Here is a 25,097-nt window from a genome sequence, read left to right on the forward strand (position 1 = left end):
TCTGCAAACTTACTAATTATACCACTTGTGCTCACATCAAATCATTTATATAAATGACGAAAAGTAGTGGACCCAGCACTGATCCTTGTGGCACTCCACTAGTCAGAGGCCTCCAGTCTGAAAAACAACCCTCACACCACCACCCTCTGTCTTCTACCTTCAAGCTAGTTCTGTATCCAAGTGGCTAGTTCTCCCTTGCTAACCAGTCTCACATGGGGAACCTTGTCTTACTGAAGTCCATGAAGATCACATCCACCACTCTGTCCTCATCAATCCTCTTTGTAACTTTTTAAAAAATCTCAATCAAGTTTATGAGACATGATTTCCTAAGCACAAAGCCATGTTGACTACCCCGAGTCAGTCCCTGCCTTTCCAAATACATGTAAATCCTGTCCCTCAGGATTCCCTCCAACGATTTGCCCACCACTAAAGTCAGGCTCATTGGTCTATAGTTCCCTGGCTTATCCTTACCACCTTTCTTAAATAATGGTATCACATTTGCCCACTTCAAGGCTTCTGGCACCTCACCTGTGACTATCGATGATAGAAATATCTCAGCCTAAGGCCCAGCAATCACTTCTCTAGCTTCCCACAGAGTTCTAGAGTATCATCTGATCAGGTCCTAGGGACTTATCCACCTTTGTGCATTTCAAAATATCCTGCACTTCCTCCTCTGTAAAATGGACATTTTTCAAGATGTCACCATCTATTTCCCGACATTCCATACCTTCCATGTCCTTCTCCACAGTAAGCAATGATGCAAAATACTTGATTAGTATCTCCACCATCTCCTGCAGCTCCACACAACTAGGTCTCTTTTCTATAGGAAGGATGTGGTGAAACTTGAAAGGGTTCAGAAAAGGTTTATAAGGATGTTGCCAGGTTGGAGAATCTGAGCAATAGGGAGAGGCTGAATAAGCTGGGGCTGATCTTTGAGGGGCCCTATTTGCTCCTGAGTTACCCTTTTGTCCTTCACATAAAAACCCTTTGGATTCTCATTAACCCTATTTGCCAAAAAGTGCTATGGATAGTGAAGAAGGTTAGCTCAGATTACAATGGGATCTTGACCAAATGGGCCAGTGGGTTGAGGAGTGGCAGATGGAGTTTAATTTAGATAATTGCGAGGTGCTGCTATCTTGAAAAGCAAATCAGAGCAGGATTTATACACTTAATGGTAAGGTCCTAGGGAGTGTTGCTGAACAAAGAGACCTTGGACTGCAGGTTCATAGTTCCTTGAAAGTAGAGTCGCAGGTAGATAGGATAGTGAAGAAGGCCTTTGGTATGCTTTCCTTTATTGGTCAGAATATTAAGTAGAGGAGTTGGAAGGTCATGTTGCAGCTGAATAGGACATTAGTTGGGCCACTTTTTGAATATTAAGTGCAATTCTGGTCGCTTTCCTATTGGAAGGATGTTGTGAAACTTGCAAGTGTTCAGAAGAGATTTATAAAAATGTTGACAGGGTTGGAGGATTTGAGCTATAGGGAGAGGCTGAATAAGCTGGGCTGATCTTTGAGAGGTCCTATTCACTCCCTAGTTGCCCTTTTGTCCTTAATGTAAAAACCTTTTGGATTCTCATTAACCCTATTTGCCAAAGCTATCTCAGGTCCCCTTTCTGCACTCCTGACTTCCCTCTTAAGTATACTCCTACTACCCTTATACTGTCCTGTCTGTATTTGACATATGCTTCCTTTTTTTAACCAAATCCTCAATTTCTCCAGTCATCCAGTATTCCCTACACCTACCAGCCTTTCCTTTCACCCTAACAGGAATATCTGGTCTCTGGACTCTCGTTATCTCATTTCTGAAGGCTTCCGATTCTTCAGTTGTCCCTTTACCTGCAAACATCATATTGAGGTTGAACAGTACATTAGTGAGGCCTCTTTTGGAGTACTGTGTGCAGCTCTGCTCACTCTGTTATGGGAAGGATACTATTCACCTGGCGAGGATTCATAAAAGATTTACCAGGATATTGGTGGGATGGAGGGTTTGACTTATAAAAATAGGCTGGAACATTTTTCACTGGAGCGTAGGAGGTTGAGGGATGACCCTGAAGACACTTAGGGGGATAGGGTGAATTGCAAAGATACTTTCCCTTGGGTGGGGGAGTTCAAGACTAGGGGGCTTATTTTTCAGATGGCAGGACATAGATTTAAAAAGGCTGCAAGGGGCAACTTTTGTTTTACATGAAATGGTAAGTGTGTGGACGAAGTGGTGGATACCGGTACAATTATGCTTAAAACATGTTTGGATAAGCACAGGAAAAGGAAAGGTTTGGACAGCTATGGATCAAATGCAGGAAGGTGGGACTAATTTAATTTGAGAACAGTGAATGTGGACTAATTGGACTGAAAGGGTCTGTATGACTCTACAACTCTTTCTTAGAAAGTATAAAAATTAAAAAATATAAAAATTGAAAATTTGATCTGTCTAGTGGATAATGACGATCAGACTCAACTATGTGGTCTCCAAGAATGAACTCATTCTGGTAATTGTGGCCAGGTGAAAGTCATTTGTGAACAATGGATCTCTGAAAGAAGTAACAAAAAGCATCTGACATGATGCATCTCTCCACTAGTCAATCCCATTAGCGTTATTTTAAAATACAAAATTACTGATCAGCAGCAGCTCCATATTTAAAGAAACTACATTCTATACAAAATATTAATCTCTGAATTTGAAACAGAAATTCTTTAATAAAAAAGGTAAAAATTATAGAGATAAAGTTTCAGGATCAGTATTTTAGTCTGTGAATCAGCCTCATTCCAATGGACCATAAAGAAAACTGAAGACAGTAATTTTTAATTACACAATGAAAGCATGTTTTCACCAGGTCTTCTGTAAAGAATGGTGAGCAAAATACTTGGTAATTATATTGTCTGCAACTGGCAATGCATGAAACTTTGTTCAATACATGATTGCAAACCAAAATCAGATAGCTCTGGAGACGATAAGTTACCTTAGCAGCAAGTCGTAATCCAACCTCATCAGCCTCGATCTCTAGTTTCCGGCTATATGGTCTGTCAAACATGTACTGTGGAAAATACACGTATTAATGTTATTGGTGATTGATAACATTGACCAATTCTTCAATTCTAATATACAAATCGAAGTAGGTAATTCCATTCAACAGAATTATTTTGTGTCACTTCTGATCTCATTTTATTACAGCTTTAAAATATACTTTCAGAGTCAAGCGTAAATCTTTAGCAACAAAGTCAAAAGTTGGAAATGCTTGTGTACAAACATACAAATTAGGAGCAGCCTATCAATCCCACTTCACCATTCAACAATATCATGGTTGATCTGACAGATCTATATTTCTATCTATCCTCGATAACCTTTCACCACCTTGCTTACATAAAAAACAAACTATCTGCCATTGTTGTAAAAATGCTCATGGCCTTTTGAGGAACAGAGTTTCAAAGAACTCAAACCCGTTTGTGGAAAATTTCCCGTCATCTGCCTCAGTTGTGTAACCATTTGCTTTTAAACAGTGATGCCCAGTTCTAGGTTATCCTACAAGAAGAAACATCCTTTCCACATACAAGATGATGAGGGGTCTTGATACAATGTATGTTTACTCTTACTCTTCTAAATTCGAGAAGATATAAGCTTTGCTTTCTTCATAAAACATCCTACCCTTTCCTGGTATTAGACCAGTAAAGACCTTCATGGACTGTTTCCAATACATTTATATACTTCCTTAATTAAGGAAAGCAATATTGTACACAGTATGCTTGGTGTGGTCTCAGCGATGCCCTATACAGTTGAAGCATAATCTTTCTCACTTTTGTATTGAACTTCTCTCACATTAAAAGATAACACTCTGTTAGACTCAGTCTTTTTTTCCCAATCCAATTCCTGCCCACTTATATCCACAATTACTCTGATGCTTTACGCCAGTTTCAGAATTTCCAATTTGAGAGCTCTAGCTGTCTCCTCTTTACCATGGATGTGCAATCTCTATAAATGTCCATAGCCCCACCAGGATGGTCTCTGGGCTCTCTGCGTCTTTCTGGAACAAAGGCCTGAACCATCCCCATCCATACCACCCTCCTCTGCCTGGTCAAGCTCATCGTCACCCTGAACGACGTCTCTTTTAACTGCTCTCATCCTCTTCAGGTCAAATGGGTGACCATGGGTATGCACATGGGCACCAATTATGCCTGTCCCTTCATAGGGTATGTGGAATATTCCTTGTTCCAGTCCTATGCCGGCACCCACCCACAACTATTTCTCTGGTATATTGATGATATCATCGGCACTACCTCCCTCCCACATCTGGAATTGCAAAAGTTTATTGATTTAGCTTCCAATTTCCACCCCATTCTCACCGTCACCTGGTCTATCTCTGACTCCTCCCTTCATTTCCTCAACATCTGTTTCCATTTCTGGGGATAAACTGACCCCAATATCTACTATAAACCCACCAACACCCATGGTTACTTAGACTATACATCCTCACACCCTCCTTTCTGTAAAGACTCTATTCAATTCTCCCAGTTCCTCCATCTCCATCGCATTTGTTCCGATGATGCCAACTTTGACAAGGGAGCCTCTGAAATGTCCACCTTCTTCCTCAACCGAGGATTCCCCAGCACAGTAGTTAACAGAGACCTCAGCCTGGTCCGATCCATCTCCCACACATCAGCCCTCAGCACTGTCTTCCCTCTCACAACATTGATAGGGTCCTCTTTGTCCTTACCTACCATCTCACTTCTTCCACATCCAGAGGATATCAGACCCCTCCCACAGGTACGATTCCCTCTGGGACACCATGGTCTTCTTTCACTCTTACTTCACCGCCAACATCATCCCCTGAAACTGCAGAAAATATAACATCTTCCCATTTACCTTCACCCTTCCCAGTAACCAGGTGCCCAAAGACACCTCCCAGATGAAGCAGCACTTTATCTGCATTTCACACAATCTAGTCTAATGCTTTCACTGCTCACAATACGGTCTCCTCTACATTCGAGAAACAAAATGCAGACTGGGTGACTGCTTCGCAGAACACTTGTGTTCTGTTTGCAAAAAAGATCCTTAACTTATAGTTGCTCACTACTTCAACACCCCACTCTGCTCCCTGGCCAATATCTCTGTCTCAGGCTTGCTGCGGTGTTCCAGTGAAGCTCAGCACAAGTTGGAATAACACCACCTCATTTCCTGCTTGGGGACCCTGCAGCATTCCAGACTAATATCGAGTTCAATAACTGTAGGGCTTCAGCTCTCCTATGTCCTTATCCCAACTACCACACACTCGGACTTGTCATCACATAGTCTGCTATTACACACAACCCATTATTAATCACTAACAGTCCCCATTAATAGTTATTCATCCTCCTCCTCAGATCATTATCCACACGTTTGTCTGTCCAACTGCTCTTCTCTCTCTTTGCGCAATATACCCACCTATTGTTTACTTCTTACCCCTGCACCGCACACTTTATCTTCCTTAAACTGAGGAAGGATCACTTGACCTGAAATATTAACTCTGATTTCTCTCCCAAGATGTTGCCAGACATGCTGAGCCTTTCCAGCAAATTCTATTTTTGATTCTACTAGCTTTCTTAACTAACACATAGTAATCTTTTGTGATTCATGCATCTCAGAACTCTGCACTCTGATCATTTAGATAACCTGCTTCTGTTTTGTTCTTCCTATCCAAGTGGACAACTTCACATTTTCCCATATTATGGTTCATGTGCCACATCTTTGTACACAAACTATATATATCCCTTATAGACTCATGTCATTTTCACAAGCTGCTTTCCCAACTATCTTTGTGTCTTCAGCGAATTTGGCAACTGTACTTCTGATCCTAGTCATTTATGTAAATTATAAACAATTGAAGCCCAACACTGAGTCCTTGACAACCAGAAAAAGATTTATTTCTGCCTATTTTGTCTAGCTAACAGGAAGGAATTTCCTAACTATGCCAAAATGTAACCTCTATTTTATTTTCCATAATAACTTTCGATATGACACCTTACCAAAGTACAATACGTCAACCAGTTCCCCTCATCCAAAGCATATTATTTTTCATAGAAATCCATTAAGTTGGTCACAAGACAATACTGACTATGCCTGATTACCTTGAACTTTTCTATGACAGCCTTAATAATATCTTCCTTATGACTGATGTTAAGCTAACTAGTCTGAAGTTTGCTTTTTGCTAATGTCCTGCCCTTTTAACAAAAAAAAATTCTATTTTCCAAACAAATGGAATGGTTTCCAGAATCTAGGGAATTCTGGAAAATTGAAACCAAAATATTAACCATCTCACTGGCACTTTTTTTAAGACCTTAAGATGAAGTCGACCAGGAATCAAGGACTTAACAGCTTGTAGCTCCAACAATTTCACTGGTGATCGTAATTTTCTTAAGCTCCATTCCATTTCCTGATTTACAGTTATTTCTGGGATTACTTGTATCTTCCACGAAGATGGAAAATACCTATTCAATTAATCCGCCATCTCCTTATCTTCCATTATTAATTTCCCACTTTCTTGAATGACTGCTCACTTCATTACCTCTTTATTAAAATGTATATAAATCTGTTTTCCTATGTCTAGTTAACTTTCACTCATGCTCTAATATTCTTCTTAGTATTTTTAGTCATTCTTTGATGAATATATTCTATCCAATCTTCTCCTCACAACTCATCTTTGCATAATTATGTTATTTTCCTTAAATTTCATATTACCTTTTAGTTTGTAAGTTAACCATTGAGTGATGTCTTCCCCTTTAGAATTTTTCTTTCTCATTGAATGTACTGAATCTGAAACATGTGCACCATCGCATCTCTACTTTCAGCTAATTTACCTGTTCACTTTAGTTAGTTATCCTTTTATGCCCTCATCTAAGTTTAAAATTCTAATTTTGGACACTGTTCTCTCCCTCAAACCAAATTTAAATATCAATCATCTTCTGATCACTGTCACTTAGAGGTGCATTCACTATGGGGCCACTAATTCATTTCATTTCATGGCCGACTACCAAGTCTAACATAGCTATTTGTTTGGCTGATTCCAAAATGTGCAGTTCCAAGAGACTATTTCAAAAACATTCTATAAACTCCTTATTTGATCACCTTTGCCCTTCTGACTTTTCCAGTCTATACATAGATTAGAATCTACTAATAATTACTCCTGTACATTTGACAAATTCCCACTATCTTTTTCCTTTATATTCCACGTTGCTATGTTATTTCAGTTAAAAGGACTGTACACCACAAATGATTTGTTTCTCATTTCTCCAAAACTGCTTCTATATCTTGATTGCCTGAACAAAGGTCATCCATTTCTGTAGTGCTAATACAATCATTAGCTAAACAGAACCAAACCTCCACATTACTCTAGCTTCCTAAAAATTCTCGTATCCTTCAATATTCAGGTCCAATCTACGTCATCCCGCAGTCATGTCTGTATAATGGCTGTGAGATTTATTTCAATGTGTGTTATCAGTTCACCTGCTGGTCATTTTGTTGTTCATCTCATTTGACTGCTACCTGCATTTGGTTACAGAGCCTCCCAGAAAGTAAGGTATAGAATGCCAGGTTTCATCTCAAGAAATGCTGCTGTTTTATAGGGTGTTAGATGTATGCACAATAAAACACAATATGCTGGCTGTGGACTCCAAAGTCGTTCTACAACTAGTAAATCCATTATCTTTCATAAGGGTGCATTAAATTAAAACACATCCTGATCGTGTAACTGCTGCTATTACTCTAGTGTTAAATTCAAATAAAAGCAGAGTAAAGCATTAAATTGCAAAAGTATTACCAAGTGTTTTATGTAAGACTCAGAAGTAACAAAAACTGGATTGCTTACAGTTTACACATACTTCAAAGAACCAGCCCTAAGAATCAATGTACCAATAACATAATTTGAGGTGATTTAGTTAACACAGAGTTCTCATCATGCATATCAATTTTCTTAAACTGAAAAGACAGTATTTTCCATTACTTAAATAAAATGTCACAGGGTGACAGATCACAAGAATTTTCTCATACAAGTAGTACATTTCCCATGATATTGATCACAATACGTCAGATGTCACCATGCCTCTTTTGTTTAAAATACATTTGTCTGTCTATTTCTTTGTCTCCTTTTGCATTCTGTTATAATTTTACTGAAATTTCTTTTCCCCTTGTTTGCCTATTTAATTTCTATTTTAGTTGTTTCCCTACTTCCTTTCAGGTAGGAAATAATGAGCCACGTTAAAAAGGTCTGCAAGTTTCACCTAATAGTGGCAGATTTAGGAAATGTAGTTTATAGTCCTGAGTGGTTGCTTTTCTATATGACAAGTTAGCCTGTCACTGTTAATTCTTTTTTATGTCAATGCCAGCATTGCTTCTGATACTGATTTATGCCTCCTAAAACAATAGTTACCTCTACAGCATAAACAGTTTCAATACTCTGCAAGTGTTAGCATTGACATTCACACTAAGCCCCTCCAGTGCCTCTCTATCCTTATCCAACTTGCGTCTCAGGTGATATTGCATGAAGCCATCTGCACCCATTCTGTAATCCTTTCAGAATTTCTCTCGATGCTCACATCATTCCCCTCTCTTTGCTTTCAACATGGTCCCTTATTTAACAATGGCAACAGAGAAAGAATAACATTTTAATTGTTAGGAGCATCGGGGTCATTCAAAATGTTATTACACTGAAATAAGTTTCGTTTTAAATGTAAAAGACAAAGGACATTCAAAGTAAAATGTACCTCAAAATAATTCAAAATTTTAATGCAAACACTTGAGAAGCAAATTGTTTTCAAAGGACCAGGCACAGAATTAAGATGAAGTTAAGGTCAACTAACAGGGCAGAACTGGAAATAATTCCCAACAATAAGACCAGTTCAGCTTGTGGGTTGGCAGTAATAGCGGAGGCAAGGAATCTGTAAAACTGGGAAGAGGCTGAGCCATCAGCACAAAGAATGGTTTCAGGAAAGCAGGAAACTGATTTTGTTTGCATTACTAAACTGTTGAAACATTACTTTCCTCACTACATTGAAATTACACGAGCTGCCTACCAAAGTGAAAAATACGGTTTGAAGCAGGACTGCAAGCGCTACTCGGGAAAACATTAAAGACAGTCTCAATGTAATACTTAAGATTTTACAAATGGCATGGTTAGTCAGAGAATATAATGGCAGCTAATTTTAATAAAACATGTAACTCTTATCTTAATACTTTATAAAAGAAACAATGTTGCCAACATGACAATGAGGAAATACTGCACCTGGCAAACTAATCAAGCTTACAGAACTAGAAGAGTTCAGTTTGTGCTGAGTTAACTTATGCCCGCACAAAAAAACAGCAGGAGTCTGACAACTTTATCAATGCACCAGGATAAAAAAAAACACATTAGCAATCCAATTATCAAAATTGTTCATTCATTTTTAAATCAGATAAATCAGGAAATGATAGCAAACTACCAAAATCAGAGCCATCATGAATTGTAGTCCAGCATGAATCAATGTGTTGAAGAGACAGGAATACAAAAGGAACTGCTACATTTTGAACAAATTATGATTTTCATCTTAGAGAGGAGTGACTGTTCTTTTGCAGATAAAGCTAATCTAAAAATCTACATTCACAGAAAACAAGGGAACATTCTCACCTCAATCAGTTTGTTTTGGATCCACTGTCCCAGAGCAGCAAGACCATCCCGTGGGAACATAGCCCAAATAAGTGTCAAGAAAACAAGGGACACAAAGTCTAGGAGCTGAATTATACTTGCATGTTCTGCCTAGAAATCAACAACATGATCGCATGACTAGCATCCTGGTAAATCAGTGGTTATTCATTTCATTGAAAATGAGTCAAATGCATACAAATATCATCACAACGCTGTCAGATCTATGTATATGTAATGGAACCTCATTATCCACACAACAATTATCCTGATTTTCCGATCACTGGAAAATTATACTGTCTACCAACACCAACCTGCTCCAATCTGACATAAATGAATCCCTCAACTCATCTAAAATCAAATGATAACTATCTTAATTGCAGCATACTTGTGTTGATTCAATAGCCTATGATATTGTTCTAATGAGGACTTCCCTGCCAAAAATTAACTCAATCCAACTATAAAACCTCACCTTGACAACCACTTTCAAATGAACCACTCAGTACTGCACTGGAGTTTTTTGATGTCCAAGTACTGGAGACAGACATGAACTCAGGTTTCTGACTCAGACAAGAACAGTACCAGGTTAGCCATGGATGATACCGCTCCATAATGTGAACCAGAGTGTGACCTGTCTTGCATCAACCAGGGTAAATAGGGCAAAGGCTTTCAAACAGTCAAGAGTCATAGAATCAGTTGTGTGGAGCATAGAAACAGATCTTTCAGTCCAACTCATCCATGCCATCCAGATATCCTAAACTGACCTAGACCTATTTACCAGCATTAGGCCCATATCCCTCTAAATGCTTCCTATTCATGTAACCATCCAGATGCCTCTTAAAAATCTAACTGTACCAGCCTTCACCACTTCCTCTGGCAGCTCATTCCATACACGCACCACTCTCTGCATGAAAATGTAGGACCTTTTTAAATCTTTCCCTTCTCACCTTCAACCTATGCTCTCTAGTTTTGGACTCACCTACCTTGGGGAAGAGACCTTGCCTATTTATCCTATGCTTCTCTTGATTTTATAAGCCTCTGTAAAGTCACCCCTCAGCCTCCAAACTCCAAGGAAAATAGCCCCAGCCTATTCAGCTTCTCACTATAACTCAAATCCTCCAACCTTGGCAACATCCTTGAAAATCTTTTCTGGATCTTTCCAAGTTCATATTCAGTGGAGTTTAGAAGGATTGGGGATTCTACTTGAAACACACAGAATACTGAATGGCCTGGACAGAGTAGATGTTGGGAACATGTTTCCATTGATAGGACAGACTAGGAGCTGAGGGCATAGCCTTAGAGTAGAGGGGAGACCTTTCAGAACAGAGATAAGGAGAAACTTCTTCAGTCAGAGAGTGGTAAATCTATGGAATTCATTCCCACAGAAGGCTGTGGAGGCAAGGTCGCTGAGTATATTTAAGAGTGAGGTAGATAGGTTCTTGAATATCATGGGGATCAAGGGTCACGTAGAAAAAGCAGGAAAATGGGGTTGAGGAACTTATCAGCCATGATTGAATGGTGGAGCAGATTCCATGGGCTAAATGACTTAATTTCAGCACCTGTATCTTACGGGTATCTTTGCTATTGAAGGGAGACCAGAATTAAACCCAGTATTCCAGAAATTCTTCTGAACTCCATCGAGCATAGATCCAGAGTGCTCAACTTTCTTTGTGTGACAAGCCCTTCACCCCAGGGTTATTCCTGTAAGCCTCCTCTGCATCTCCTCCAATCCCAGCATACCTTTCCTTAAATACGGGGCACAAAACTGCTCGCAATATTCTAAATGTGGTCTCATCAGCACCTTGTACTGTTGCAGTAAGATCTCCCTACTGTTATATTCAAACCCCTTGAAATAAGGGCCAACATTCCATTAGCCTTCCCAATTACCTGCTGCACCCGGATGCTAGCTTTCCTTGGTTTTACGCACAAGTAAACCCCCCAATTCCACCCCCACCTCCCACGCCCTCACCCCCCCCCACCCCGTTCTCTTTGTGTTGCAGCTTTCTGTTATTTTTCTCAATTTAAATAACACTGTTCTTTTGTTCTCTCTTCTAAAAAATAGCAACTTCACATTTTCTGAAGGAAGGATCTACAAGAAATGAGAAAAGCTAAACTATAAAACAAAAGAGGAAAGAAGAGCACAGGAGATAATACTAAAGGAGTACATAAATAACCAGAGAAGAAACAGACTAACAGATAGAAAGGTGAAAAGATGATTGCAGTACTAAAGATGATTTATACCATCTGTATAGTAATGGATGCACTGTTTGTAATAAACATAGGGGGATTGGAAACAATAATACATTGCAAGAACCAAATGTAGTTGGGATTGCTGAATTAGGCCTGCAGAAAAAAATAGGCTTGGGAATTAAGCATTACAAGTGTAACACATTTAGTAAAGGTTGATAGGGACAAAGGTGAGCTTAATCACTTGTATTTATTACAGATAACGTAACTGTTGAAGAAAATGTGACAGAGCCATCATTCACACAGATATAAAATTCATGTGAACACAGATGAAAGATCAATCACACTCATAGTGGCAGACTATAGACCTCCAAACAGTGAAAGTGAGATAGAGGAAGAAATACGAACACAAATTAACAAGCAGAAAATAATAATGATGGGGGATTTCATTTGCACCAAAATTAACTGTCCAGAACATGTATTTGTAAATCAGGATATGCCCTTGGCATATGAAAAACATTTTGGATAACATTTAACAGAGGGTCAGTAAAGTTATGTTCTGCTAATAACAAGAGAAAAAATAGAAATCAATGTGATAATAAAAAAAAGGAAGATATTGAGTGTTATGAAAAAGGCAGCAACTAAATGCATGGATATTAGGGGACAATATGGTAAGTGAGAATATGGAAAAACTAGAGGGAAGAGAAATATCTAATAGTCATAACAGGAACTATGAAACTAAATTATGAAATAATACAAAATAGTATAGTTAAATATTCAACGGGCAAAATAAAAGCAGTAGAGATAAAATCACAATGATAATGAAACAACAAAAACAATTATTTTTGCTCAGATTTACCTGGGAGAAGCAGCAGATTATAAAGAATTACAATAACCAAATTTCAAATGGAGGATAGATGTCAAATAAACTCATCAAAATCAAAAAGTAGAGAGGTCCTGCTCTGAAGTGATTGCTTATACATATTTTGGAATCTAGAGAAGCAGTTCAGTTCAAGGGCAGTCAGGGATGACCTATCTTCTTGAAATATTTTGTGAGGTCTGGCTTGTCCCGCAGCAAAATGCACAAATCACTAACCACTATTACACACGTCAAATAAAACAAAATACAAACATGAGGGCTTGTTTCTAGATGAACGAAATTTAAAAATAGAGAAATTATACTAAATTTGTATTGTGGCTGGTCTTGATGTCTCGTGGGCAATTTTGGTTGTAATATTATAAAAAGAATATGAAGGGATAAGTAAGAATACAGAACAGGATTTACAGGATGAAACCAGATTCTGGAGTTATACCCAATGGGGAAAGGATAAATAACCTGGGTCTATTTTGTCTTGAAAAGTGGTGATCAATCGGAATTCATCAAAATCAGAGAAGTAACTTGGGATTTTGTTAAAGATCTAAAGTGATGTAAAAGTTTACATGCATTGCATTTTTAAGCTTTTCATCATAAAAACAATTTGCATTTACTATGATATGAAAATGTAAAATTCTAGAAGTACTCAGCAGGTGAGGCACTATCTGTGGAGACTGACCAGAGTTAACAGTTCAGTTTGATGACCTTTTATCAGAAGTGGGTAAAGTTACAAGAAAAGTTAGTCTCACAGGGGCAAAGCAAATGTTTCTTTTCTTGCCCCATTCACCAAATAAAGTTATAATGTGGCTACAGCATATGTACTGCTGTCTAAAAGCAAAAGGAAAGTGCAAAGGAAATTAAACAAAATGAGAGTAAAAGGTTATGTTCTGAAATTGGTGAACTGAATGTTGAGTCCAGAGTGCTGTTCCTCAAAGCTGTGTTCACCAAAATATTGCGGCAGATATTTATAAAGCGTCTAAGATAGCAAAAATCTCAGGGCCCTTTAAAGAAGTGCTGTCAAACAAAATGTATCGATAAATCACAATTGAGATATTTAGCCGAGTAATCAAAAGCCTGGTCGAAATTGCGCGTTGAAAGCTTTTTTAAAGGAGAATCAGAGTGTTTTACAGTGGGTATTCCAGACCATAGTGCGCAAACAGCTGAGGATACAGCTGCTGATGGTTGTGATGTAATAAATCAAAGAACTGCAGGTGCTAAAGATCTGAAACAAAACCTCAACAGGTCTGGCATGTGGAGAGAAAAACAGAGTTAACATTTCAAGTCAAGTGATCCTATGTCAGAACTGAAAGTAGCTAGGAAACATGAGGCATTTAGGCTGTTGAAGGGGTTTAGGGTTGGAGGGAGAGGAGTGAATAGATAGAGATAGCGCTCCGAGAGGAAAGAAAAAACGCACAAGCAGAAAGAATTGCTGATGATAGGCTGAGAAGGTAATAAATGGTGAATGGTTGCTAATGGGAATTGTAAATAGTTGAAAAACGAGCAACTTTCCAGAACGGGATTATGGGGGTGGGTAACAAACGTGGAGAAATGTGTTACTGTTCTGAAATTGTTTAGCTTAATGTTGAGACCGGAGGGTTTAAGGTACCGAAATGGAAAAAGAGATGAAAATTTGTCATATATAAGAAGCCAAACTAGTAGTTCTTGGGAGCATTCACAGAATGGGAGAAATGAGGCTGTGGAGGTTCTTGAAATTGACAATAAGCATTTTAAAATCAAAACTTCTTGGAAAAGCTCAGCAGGTTTGAGGAAGGGACACATTAACTCTGATTTCTCTCTACAACTGCTACCAGACATGCTGAGCTATTCCAACAATTTCTGTCCTTATATCTGAATTCCAGCATCCAGAGTTCTTTCGGTTTTTATTTTAAAATCAAGGTACTTTCACACGATGAACAAACATTGTTCAGCTTGTTTGGGCTAAATGGTAAACTGGTAAAAATTAAGATAGGGATAGCAGATATTTGGATGAGCTCAAGTTTACAGACCATACAAGATAGGAGTTCTGTCAGGAGATCATTAGAAAGTCATGCCTAAAGGGAACAAAAGCTTCAACAGCGCAGGAAATGAGGTGAATCAGGGTCCAGTTAAACAGTGTCAGAGAAGTGGAAATAGGTGGCCTTGGTGTTGGTGATATGAGAGGAGGCGATAGCACAGTGGTATTGCTGCTGCACTAGTAATCCAGAGACCCAGGTTACACTGCGGAGACCTGTGAATCCTTTCATTGCAGATGATGGAATTTGAATTTCTACAGTCTGCATCTTTTTATTTTTCTTTATTTTTCATTGTGGGCTAAAACAGAAGGAAGATGGTTTTAAAACCAAGGACTGTGGAAAGAATGGCTACACACATAAAAACAAATTATTGGAACTCATTGTGAGTTATGTTTCCACTGTTGCTTTGGAAGCAGTAGGGAAGGACAGAAAAGCTAGCACAGCTCTGAGATATGTTTGCAGAGTGAGAGCCAAGTCCTCTACCTACAACAAGTGCCCAAGATTTTTCCAGTTGTTATTAAATTGAACACAATGAAAATGCAATATTTTACCATTATAATTTCCAAGATTTGTTTATTCCATTTCAAAATCTAAGCTGTCCCATTCTAATGATGAAATTGATAGTTTGCATATCTAAATTAATTTGTGAATATATCATTATTTCAATTCTTAAATATTTCCCTTTCCAAATAGTTGAAATCAATGACTTGTACTCACCCCATGAGCAAGGAGACAATGTGCCATCTCATGACCTAGAATACATGCAAGTTGATCAGTATCTGCCACAGCTTTGAACAGCCCAGTCAAAACAAATACCTGCCCATTCTGTGTGAGAAGAAAACAATTTTATTAGAAAAGGACACTTCTTCAACACAAATTTAGGGAAAGTAAATGATCAGGCTGGAATTTAATGCTGAATGCTAACAGTTGTATCCCAAATTTTGACTGCATTCAAAATTTGAAAATAAGTTATGCAACTCCATAATAATCTCCCGAGGATCAAATAAATGCGTCAGTAAAATTGTCCATATGATATAAGTTTTTCATGGCTACTGTTGCTCATCACAAAACTAACAAATCTTATGACATTTGGTAAGGGAATGGGAGAATAGGAAAAGAAAGAAGAAAATAAACTGCTTCACAAGGTAATTACGGTGAAACATATTTCCAAATCACAATTTAGGAACCACAGGTGGAATTCTGATGTTTATGACATCATCTGAAAATCCAGTGGTGATAAATTAATCTCCACAGCAACTCTCTAATCAAGGTTACACTGTTTGAAAGCCACTTTGCGAGTACAACCTAATTGGAGGCAATGGTGTGTGAGAGAGTGAATGAGATGATATGACTGGATGTTGAGGGCATGCCAGAAGGGCCCAAGGACTTACTGGTGAGTAAGTGATAGGGATGGTGAACTTTGACTAGTGTGAGGGAGTGGTGGTTTGCTGAGGAGGTGCTATGTGAAGATGAATTCACCAAACTTGACCACCCATGTGAGGTCACTGTATTACTTGTATTTACCTTCTCAGTGTGATCTTTGAAGACTTTCCTAGTTGTCTACAAAACAATGGTATCAGCCCTCATGTTCAGCTTGCCAATAATGTCTCCAGCCTCACTTGTATCCCACTGGAACACCGTGCACTGATGATAACTTTCCATAATTGAAATTATATCAATATTATTCTATGCAACTTATCTTTAGGAGCCTACCTTCCAGAACAGTAGACTAGTTAATCCATATGGTGTCTGCATAATGCTGATTTGTCTCCTATTGAACATAGAAGCAGACAGCAGCACAAAGGAGCTATGGGATATAATGAATTGTGTGCTACATTTCTGCAGGTAAGGTAGGTACGCCAAAATTTGCACACTGGCCACCTCAACCAGAATCAATGCAGGCAACTAGGAAGGAGTCATGAAGCCCACATGCAAAAACTGGGGCACTTAACTCAACCAAAAATATATTACTGATTAAAGCACAGCCTTCTAGTATGCAATATCAATATTTGCTGAAAATATTTGGTCAGACTGAAGCAAAAAATAGAAACCATTTTCCTGAGCTTTTAAATGATATACTTCAATCTCATTACAGAAATGGCATCCTGATAGTTATGTAAGTGTTTAAAGGTCTTAAGGATTAATACTCAGGAGAGCCTTATGCACCATCCACTATGATGATATCATAAGGACTTATGGGCAGAGCAGCTTAGGCCCTAATATTCAGAACCTCCTCTTAGTCTCTATAACAATGTCTATCATATCAATGTAAGCTGTAACCAGTTGTTAACAATGCAATAAATTACTTGTTCAATACAACAACATCTTGTAGTTATTGACCAATAAATGGTTTTCCTCCATCACAACAGATCAAGCATACCCTGTAAATCCCTACACTTAAAAGGAGATAGTGGCAGCAAAAGTACCACATGGTGAGACACAGACTTGATTTAATTGTATGTTCAACATTGACCAGGCAGATGGGAGAGGTGGGCTCCTAAGTTGAGGGCTGAGGGCTGCTGCAATGGGAAGAAGAAAGCAGCCACCAAATTGCTGGGAAATATAATGTTTGTTAAATATTATTATGTGTTGATATGACTTCAGCATAAGCATGATCTGGGAATGACTTCACAGGCTTCCTTCCTGCAAACACCACAGGAGTCATTTCCGGATTATTTAAAACAACACTTAAATTCAGTAAAACTAACACATAGCAAGTGTAAAGATAGACATATCAACAGAAGAACAAGCAAAGAGCAATAAACCTGTGTCACCCAGATAACAATGCATCCACACAAATTGTGCACAATGTACTGATTATTTTATTTTAAATGATGAATAATTTAGTTTTAAAGCATTCTTTCTTTCTGGTTAAAAAAATAATCACATTTTAAAGGGAGTGCATCCTCAAAATCTTCAGTGTTGAGTCAGTTTGAAATCATAACATGGTCGAAACAAGGTCTATTCCATCTTGTAAATGTGATAAGATTATGGCAGTGAATCATTGGTAAAGAAACACAACCACTGGCACAAAAGGAACACCAAAGGCAAATGTTTTGCCACTGGCACACACTATTGAAATGAAGTAGTGCAGATCAACTTGAGTACTGAGCGTCTCTTGGAGCTGGCACAATTGTTGAATAGATTTTGCATAGAAATCACTAATCCCTTCAGTTTTAACTGATATAGTCTACAGGAAATTGGTCATTGGCCTGCTCTTAGTGAACAATTAATTTTATATATAGATTAGGTTTACAGTAAACAAATGTACTTCAGATTTAAAAGTGTATTTTCTAATTGCTACCGGATGAAAATACCATACTAGGATGTACCCTTTTAAAAATCCTTGTTCAATATGTAAATCCAATCTAAATAACATGCTGAAATCACAAGATTTATGTACTCGCTTTTGGTTGTAAATCAGATTGTAATCCAAAGAAACTCTCTTTCCTATAATATTCACTCAGATGTTGTACCTAGAGGCCCAACAACATTGGGGTTGGGAATTCAGCAACACCTAGGAAATTGAAAATGAAGCTATGCCCTTTCCTCATGATGTTGTCCTGTGCACTGATGCACAACATTTCATCATTTGTAGATGGTTAATGATAACTGATAAGTTCACATTATTATCATCAGGAGGCCTTAATTAAATATCATTTTCAGCTATATTTTAGAATAAAATGCTAATTGGCACTTATTATTGGGTCCTGCTTCATTGTATAAAATAGCATCAAGTACAGGTTGATGAGATTCTAAATTAATTGGAATATGACATGGATTAAGTTGGACATTTAACAAAAGCTGAAGCGTTAGAGACACTTCACTGATTAAACATTGTAATGACATATTAACTGCAGAGAAATACTAATCAAGTAAGCCACAAGAGGAAATAAGGAAATTATTTTTCAATTGTACTACAGAATTCGTAACTGAATATAACACCTCTGATATGGCAAAGATCCCAATTAAGCTGTTAATGTAGTATACTAAATGTTTACATCTTTAGCCTAAAGACATTTCATGGTTTATTTCTTACTGGCATGACAAAAGCATTGATCTCTGGATCTTCAACAACATTAATACTCCATTTAGTTTCAGAAACTCCTGGGATATCTTTGTTTTTTTCAACCAACTGGCTGAAAATAAACTGAGTGGTTTTATACATTGGGTCAGTCACAGGTAGAATTTTATCCTTGTAGCTCTCCAGCACCTAAGGGAGGAAAGAAATAATGAGAAACAAATGTGATTTCAGCATCAATTCTTCAAGATAAAATTAATTGAACAATTCATTTAAAAATGTTAAGACAATAATTAAGCTGAATGTTAAGTGTGTGTTTTCTCCCCAGGCCTGTTTGATCTTCTGGGCCACACCATGACTGAACTTTTCAAAATGTCACGATAAGCCTGACACTGGAAAATATCAAAGAATAGCTACGGTATGATTTCGCCCTCCACTGTCCTTCCAAAATACCATGGTTAAGCTCAAAAATTAAGTACAATGGGCACTATCAAAGTTGTATTATTCCATTCCAAGTTTCTGATACACCACTTGGACATCAAACTGAGTAGGAAATCCATGTAATCTAAGGTTAGGAACACCATGATTCAGTGACTACATGAGCTATGATGCCGCTTGCCCACAGGAACTGCCTCCTCCAACATCTCCAAAATGCCTTCTTCCACCCTTTCAAAAGCACTGTCCCTATAGCTGTAAGATTGGTATCGCTACAATCTTTAATCACAGTCTGAGCATTTTGAGGCAGCTCAAGGTACAAAATGTGCACTGCATGCAAGGAGCAATTACTTTACAATACAAGAATGTTACACTTCAAAAATAATTCATTCTCTGTAAAATGCTTTTGGGTTCAACTGAAGTAATGAAAGTCATGAGCCCTGGAGAAATGAAAGTTTGTTCTTTCTTTCTTTAGTTATTGTCCTTCATGCACTTCAGGTAATAAAATACAGTGCAATGTTAAAATACACCTTGTAACAATCACATCTAGTTGTACTTATTCAAAGCATACTCTAGTAACCCCTGCATGGATTAGTTACACTGTGCTACTGTTTATCAGAAACTGGCTAATCTATACGTTGGTGTATAAGAGAACAGTATCAAGCAGAGTGTGTTGTCTTAGAATTCATCTACATTTCCTCAGATTCTCACAATGCATTAATGACAAAAGGTTTACATCTTTCTACATAAATACACTGCAAAAACATGAAATTGTGAAGGAAGAATCGCACTTAGTCTAATTGCACCCAGCCAAATCCTCCTTTATTAAAAATAATTACACAAGTGTTTCATATCACTCTCATTTTTCCAACATTAATAGCTTCTTAGTCACTTCCAATATCATTTCACACGTTGCTGAATGGCTTTGTTATCACCTTTACATTTTGCTAAATTTCCTTCCAGCTCCAACAAGTAAATAACAGAATAAAGGTGCTATATTTTATGAATGCTTTATACTGAGGTAAGTGTATTTGTTCTCCTCGCAACCTGACAGTCTGACAAGCTATTATTTGGTAAACTTAAGGCTTATCAATCCATTATGCAGCAAATTATTTCTGATGTATAATATATAATCATAAGTGTGTTGCTACTCAGTGTCTTGGTCTTACTTACAAATATATAGGGAAGAAATTCTTTAAACAGTGTGTCAAAAAGAAAATTACTCTGAATTTGTAGCTTTTAAAAAGTACAGTTTTCAGAATTGCAAAGAATAATCATTGCTATTTGATAGTCTTGAAAATGTGGATGCATTTTCTGCTGAAATTTATTTTAAAATGACAAAGCTACAAATGGACAACTGCAGCCAGATGGACAATAGGTTTCAGAATTTAAGAACATTCCTCCACTCCAACATAAAAAACACTGAACATTTACTTAGTGGACTTTAGCACTAATTACTGTGTACTCGATTATAGAACTGGCCTGATGGAAACTGCTACTGACAACTATCTTTAGTTCTTGCAAACCATATTTTACATAACACTTAACTAGCTTAGCTCCAAAATAAACTGAACACTACATTCGATTCATTGTGTCTATACCAGTTCTCTAAGCATTTTGACTTATTATTATTCTCCTGCTTTTTTGTGATAATCTTGCAAAATTATTCCAATTTAAAATAATTATTTAATGCCCACTTGAATGCCTCAACTGAATCTGCCTCCACCACACTTCAAGGTAGTGCATTCCATACACTAATTATGCGATGTGCAAAAATGTTTTTTCTCTCTCAGCTTGCACTTATTTATTTTTGCAAAACACTGAACTTGTACCCCCGGTTCTTAATCTAAGAGTACAAACAGTTTCTCCCCATTTAGTCTGTCCAGACCCCTCACAATTTTGAAAACTTCTATCAAATCTCCTCTTATCCTTATTCTCTCCAAGGGAAAAGGGTCCTAACTTTTTACGTCTATCCTCATAACTGAAGTTTCGCATCCCTAGAACCATTATTGTAAACCCTTCTCCACTTTCTCCAATGCCTTCACATTACACTAAAGCGTGGTGCTCAGAACTGGACACAATACTTCACACACAAATTCAGCAAACCTCTTGACTCTATGACCCAATAAATGAAAACTGGAATACTGTAATGTGATATTAACAGCTCACTCTACCTGTCCTGTCATCTTTCATGTCTTCATGTGCGCGCACACACACACACACACACACACACACACACACACACATATTGCGGTCTCTCTGCCCCTTTCCTTTAGAATAGTTGCTTTTACATAAGGTCTCTTCATTTTTTTTGTATTAAGATGTATTAGCTCATACTGCTTCACATTGCACACTAGCTGTCACCTGTAAATCACTCACCAACTTGTCAATATTGTCTTGGAATTTTCCCCTGTCCACCTCACAGTTTACAATGCTCTCAGGTTTTGGGTCATCTGCAAATTTGAAATTGTCCCCTGCACACCAAGATCTACACTTGTTTTTCATCAGAAAAAACAAGGGTCATGATACAGAACCTGGAAAGCACCACTTCAAACCTTTCTCCAGCCCAAATCAATTCAAGTTAACCTTCAGTCTATGGATTATATTCCCCAGCCAATTCTATATCTATGTTATTACTAACTCTTTTACTCCATGAGATGTAACTTTTCCCACAAAACTACTGCGTGGTACTGTAGTGAAAACCTTCTGCAAGTCCATGCGCACCAGAACAACACCTCTTCTAAGAACTTCAGCAAATTAATCAGACAGAACGTTCCCTAAACAAATCCATGTTGGCTCTGCCTACGCAACTAATGTTTTTCCATGTCACTATGCTGAATGTAAGTTTGCTCGCTGAGCTAGAAGGTTCATTTTCAGACGTTTCATCACCATACTATGAAAAAAAATCATCAGTGAGCCTCTGGTGAAGCACTGGTGATACAATCTACTTTCTATCTGTGTTTAGGTTTTCTTGGGTTGGTGGTGTCATTTCCTGGGGTGGTGTCATTTCTTGTTCTTTTTCTCAGAGAGTTGTAAATGAGGTCCAAGTCGATATGTTTACTGATAAAGTTCCACTTGGAATGCCGTGCTTCAAGGAATTCTCGTGCTTGTCCATGTTTGGCTTGTCCGAAGATGGATATGTTGTCCCAGTCATCTGTACGAAAGGATACTAGTGATAGTGGATCATGTCTTTTTGTGGCTAGTTGATGTTCATGTATCCCGATGGCTAGTTTTCTGCCTGTTTGTCCAATGTAGTGTTTGTTACAAAACAGGAGCCCCCCACCCCCATAGTCTCACACTACCTGGAACACCAACATACAGCTTGGCCAAGGAACCAAACCAAAGACGAAAACATTTACAAGACTCACGCCACTCCATTCACTCCACCCAAGAATACCTGAACACCAAAGACACCAAGACAAAAGAGGACAAAATAATGGTCTCCTTTGACATAACAGCCCTGTTCACATCCGTTAGAGCCATAGAGATGTACAGCATGGAAACAGGCCCTTTGGTCCAACCCATCCATACTGACCAGATATCCCAACCCAATCTAGTCCCACCTGCCAGCACCCGGCCCATATCCCTTCAAACCCTTACTATTCATTTACCTATCCAAATGCCTTTTAAATGTTGCAATTGTATCAGCCTCCACCACTTCCTCTGGCAGCTCATTCCATACTCGTACCACCATCTGTGTGAAAATGCTGCCCCTTAGGTCTCATTTATATCTTTCCCCTCTCACCCTAAACCTATGCCCTCTAGTTCTGGACTCCTCCACCCCAGGGGAAAGACTTTGTCTATTTATCCTATCCATGCCCCTCATAACTTTGTCAACCTCTAGAAGGTCACCCCTCAGCCTCCGACATTCCAGGGAAAACAGCCCCAACCTGTTCAGCCTCTCCGTATAGCTCAAATCCACCAACCCTGGCAACATTCTTGTAAATCTTTTCTGAATCCTTTCAAGTCAACATCAACCTGGCCAAAGAAACACTGACTACATTATTCAAAAGAACCAAAGATAGAGTTCCCTACCAGCATTCTAAGTTTACCTACAGCAAATGGGTTTCAGTGGTTCAAGAACACAGCTTGCCACCAAAAACCACTAACTTCATCAGCAAGGACAATATCGTCAAGCTAGTGGACCAATGCCTTACCACGCACTTCACTTTCAACAACAAAACCTACAGACAAACCAACGGAACACCCATGGAATCTCCAACATCAGGGTTCTTAGCAGAGGCAGCAATGCAGAATCTCAAACAAACTGCTCTGCCATTCCTGAAGAAGGGCTCATGCCCGAAATGTCGATTCGCCTGCTTTTTGGATGCTGCCTGACCTGCTGTGCTTTTCCAGCAACACATTTTCAGCTCTGATCGCCAGCATCTGCAGTCCTCACTTTCTCCTGCTCTGCCAATCATCCAACTCAAATTTTGGATCTGCTACGTGGATGACACCCTTGTCATCACTAAACGAAACAAGTTAGAGGGAACCTTCAAGATCATCAATAATACCCTTACTAGCATAAAATTCACTAAAGAGGAGGAAAACAACAACAAACTGCCATTCAAACCAGTGCCTACAGGAAAACAACACATACGGGCCAAATATTGAACGACAGAAGTAATCATCCCAACATCCACAAACGAAACTGCATTAGAACATTATTTCAATGAACCACTGCACACAGCAGCACAGAGGCACTGCAAAGAGTAGAGGAAAATCACCCATACATTGTATTCAAAAAGAACAGGTACCCACTGAACACAGTCCGCCGATTTCTCAGCAACAAACCCAAACCAGCAGACAAAACCCATCTAGAAATCCTAGCCATGCTCCCCTACATCAAAAACATCTCAGAAATGACTGCCAGACTACTCAGACCCCTTGGCATCATGGTAGCCCACAAACCCACCAACACACTAAACTTGTGCTTCACTGGAGGCTCACTCATGATGTTACCAAGTATGGCAATGAAATGTCTGAAAACGAACCTTCCAGCTCAGTGAACCACAACCTGAGCTACAAATCTTCTCAAACATGCATGTCAATACTAATTGTTGTTTCTAGCAGTATCCCCACCAGTGAAGTTTAACTTGCAGGCTTGTAATTACAGGGCGCATCTTCAACAACATTTTTGAATAAGACAAAATTTTTGTAATTCTCCAGTCCTCCATCACCACTCCCAAATCCAGAGAAGATTGAAAGATCCAAAATTGTCCTAAAACAATTGCTGGGTTAAAAGCAAAATTCTGCAGACTCTGAAAATTAGAAATAAAAACAGAAATTGCTGCAATTATTCCGCTGGTCGAGCAGCATTCTGTAAATACAGAAAGTTAACTTTTCAAGTTAAATACGATTTGAAGAATCATTCAACTCAAAACATTAGGTCCGTAGATGACTCCAGAGTTGAGTATTTCCAGCATTTTCTGGTTTTATTACTGCAAAATAAGGTCACTTAATCTTCAAATCTGAAAAGAGAGCACTGGGAAACTCATAGTTTCAGTGCTAGAGAGTCTGCAAGAACAATGAGGCTATTCAGAACTTAACAGAAAGTTTCTGAAGTTGCATCTTTTTTTAATTCCATTAAAATGTATATTTTAATGTTATTTGTCTTAGCAAGGGAACCTTTACAAATACACAGTTATAAAATAAAAATTAGTGGCACAGTACTAGTTCATGAATTTGTCAATTTGGTAACGTCTTTGCTAACAGCAAAAATACGCAACATGTTGGACTACAGAATCACTAATCTGACCCTCCTGCCACCTGTTGGACTATAACCTGGTATTGTGTGAATTTTAACTTTGTACACCCCAGTCCAACACCGGATTCTCCAAACACATTGATTCATTCTTTCATTTATCTTTAAAACAAACTCATTTCTCTTAGCCTTCTCTGTCTCTTACAAACTGTTAAAAGCCAAGC

At 38.3% G+C, this 25,097-nt stretch overlaps 1 protein-coding gene across 1 annotated transcript in view; it reads right to left on the bottom strand.

Annotated features, from left to right (window-relative positions):
• The window catches only part of oma1 (OMA1 zinc metallopeptidase), a 74,886-nt gene that overhangs the window by 34,754 nt on the left and 15,035 nt on the right, over positions 1–25,097 (bottom strand). Inside the window, exons 4-7 of the mRNA XM_060829801.1 lie at positions 18,753–18,926; positions 15,431–15,538; positions 9,626–9,754; positions 2,957–3,031 (exon numbers count right to left, since the gene is read on the bottom strand). Coding sequence (XP_060685784.1) covers positions 2,957–3,031; positions 9,626–9,754; positions 15,431–15,538; positions 18,753–18,926 — 486 coding nt within the window. The remainder of the gene's footprint in view (positions 1–2,956; positions 3,032–9,625; positions 9,755–15,430; positions 15,539–18,752; positions 18,927–25,097) is intronic.

This window comes from Hemiscyllium ocellatum, chromosome 9, assembly GCF_020745735.1.
Source record: "Hemiscyllium ocellatum isolate sHemOce1 chromosome 9, sHemOce1.pat.X.cur, whole genome shotgun sequence".
Taxonomy (NCBI): Eukaryota; Metazoa; Chordata; class Chondrichthyes; order Orectolobiformes; family Hemiscylliidae; genus Hemiscyllium; species Hemiscyllium ocellatum.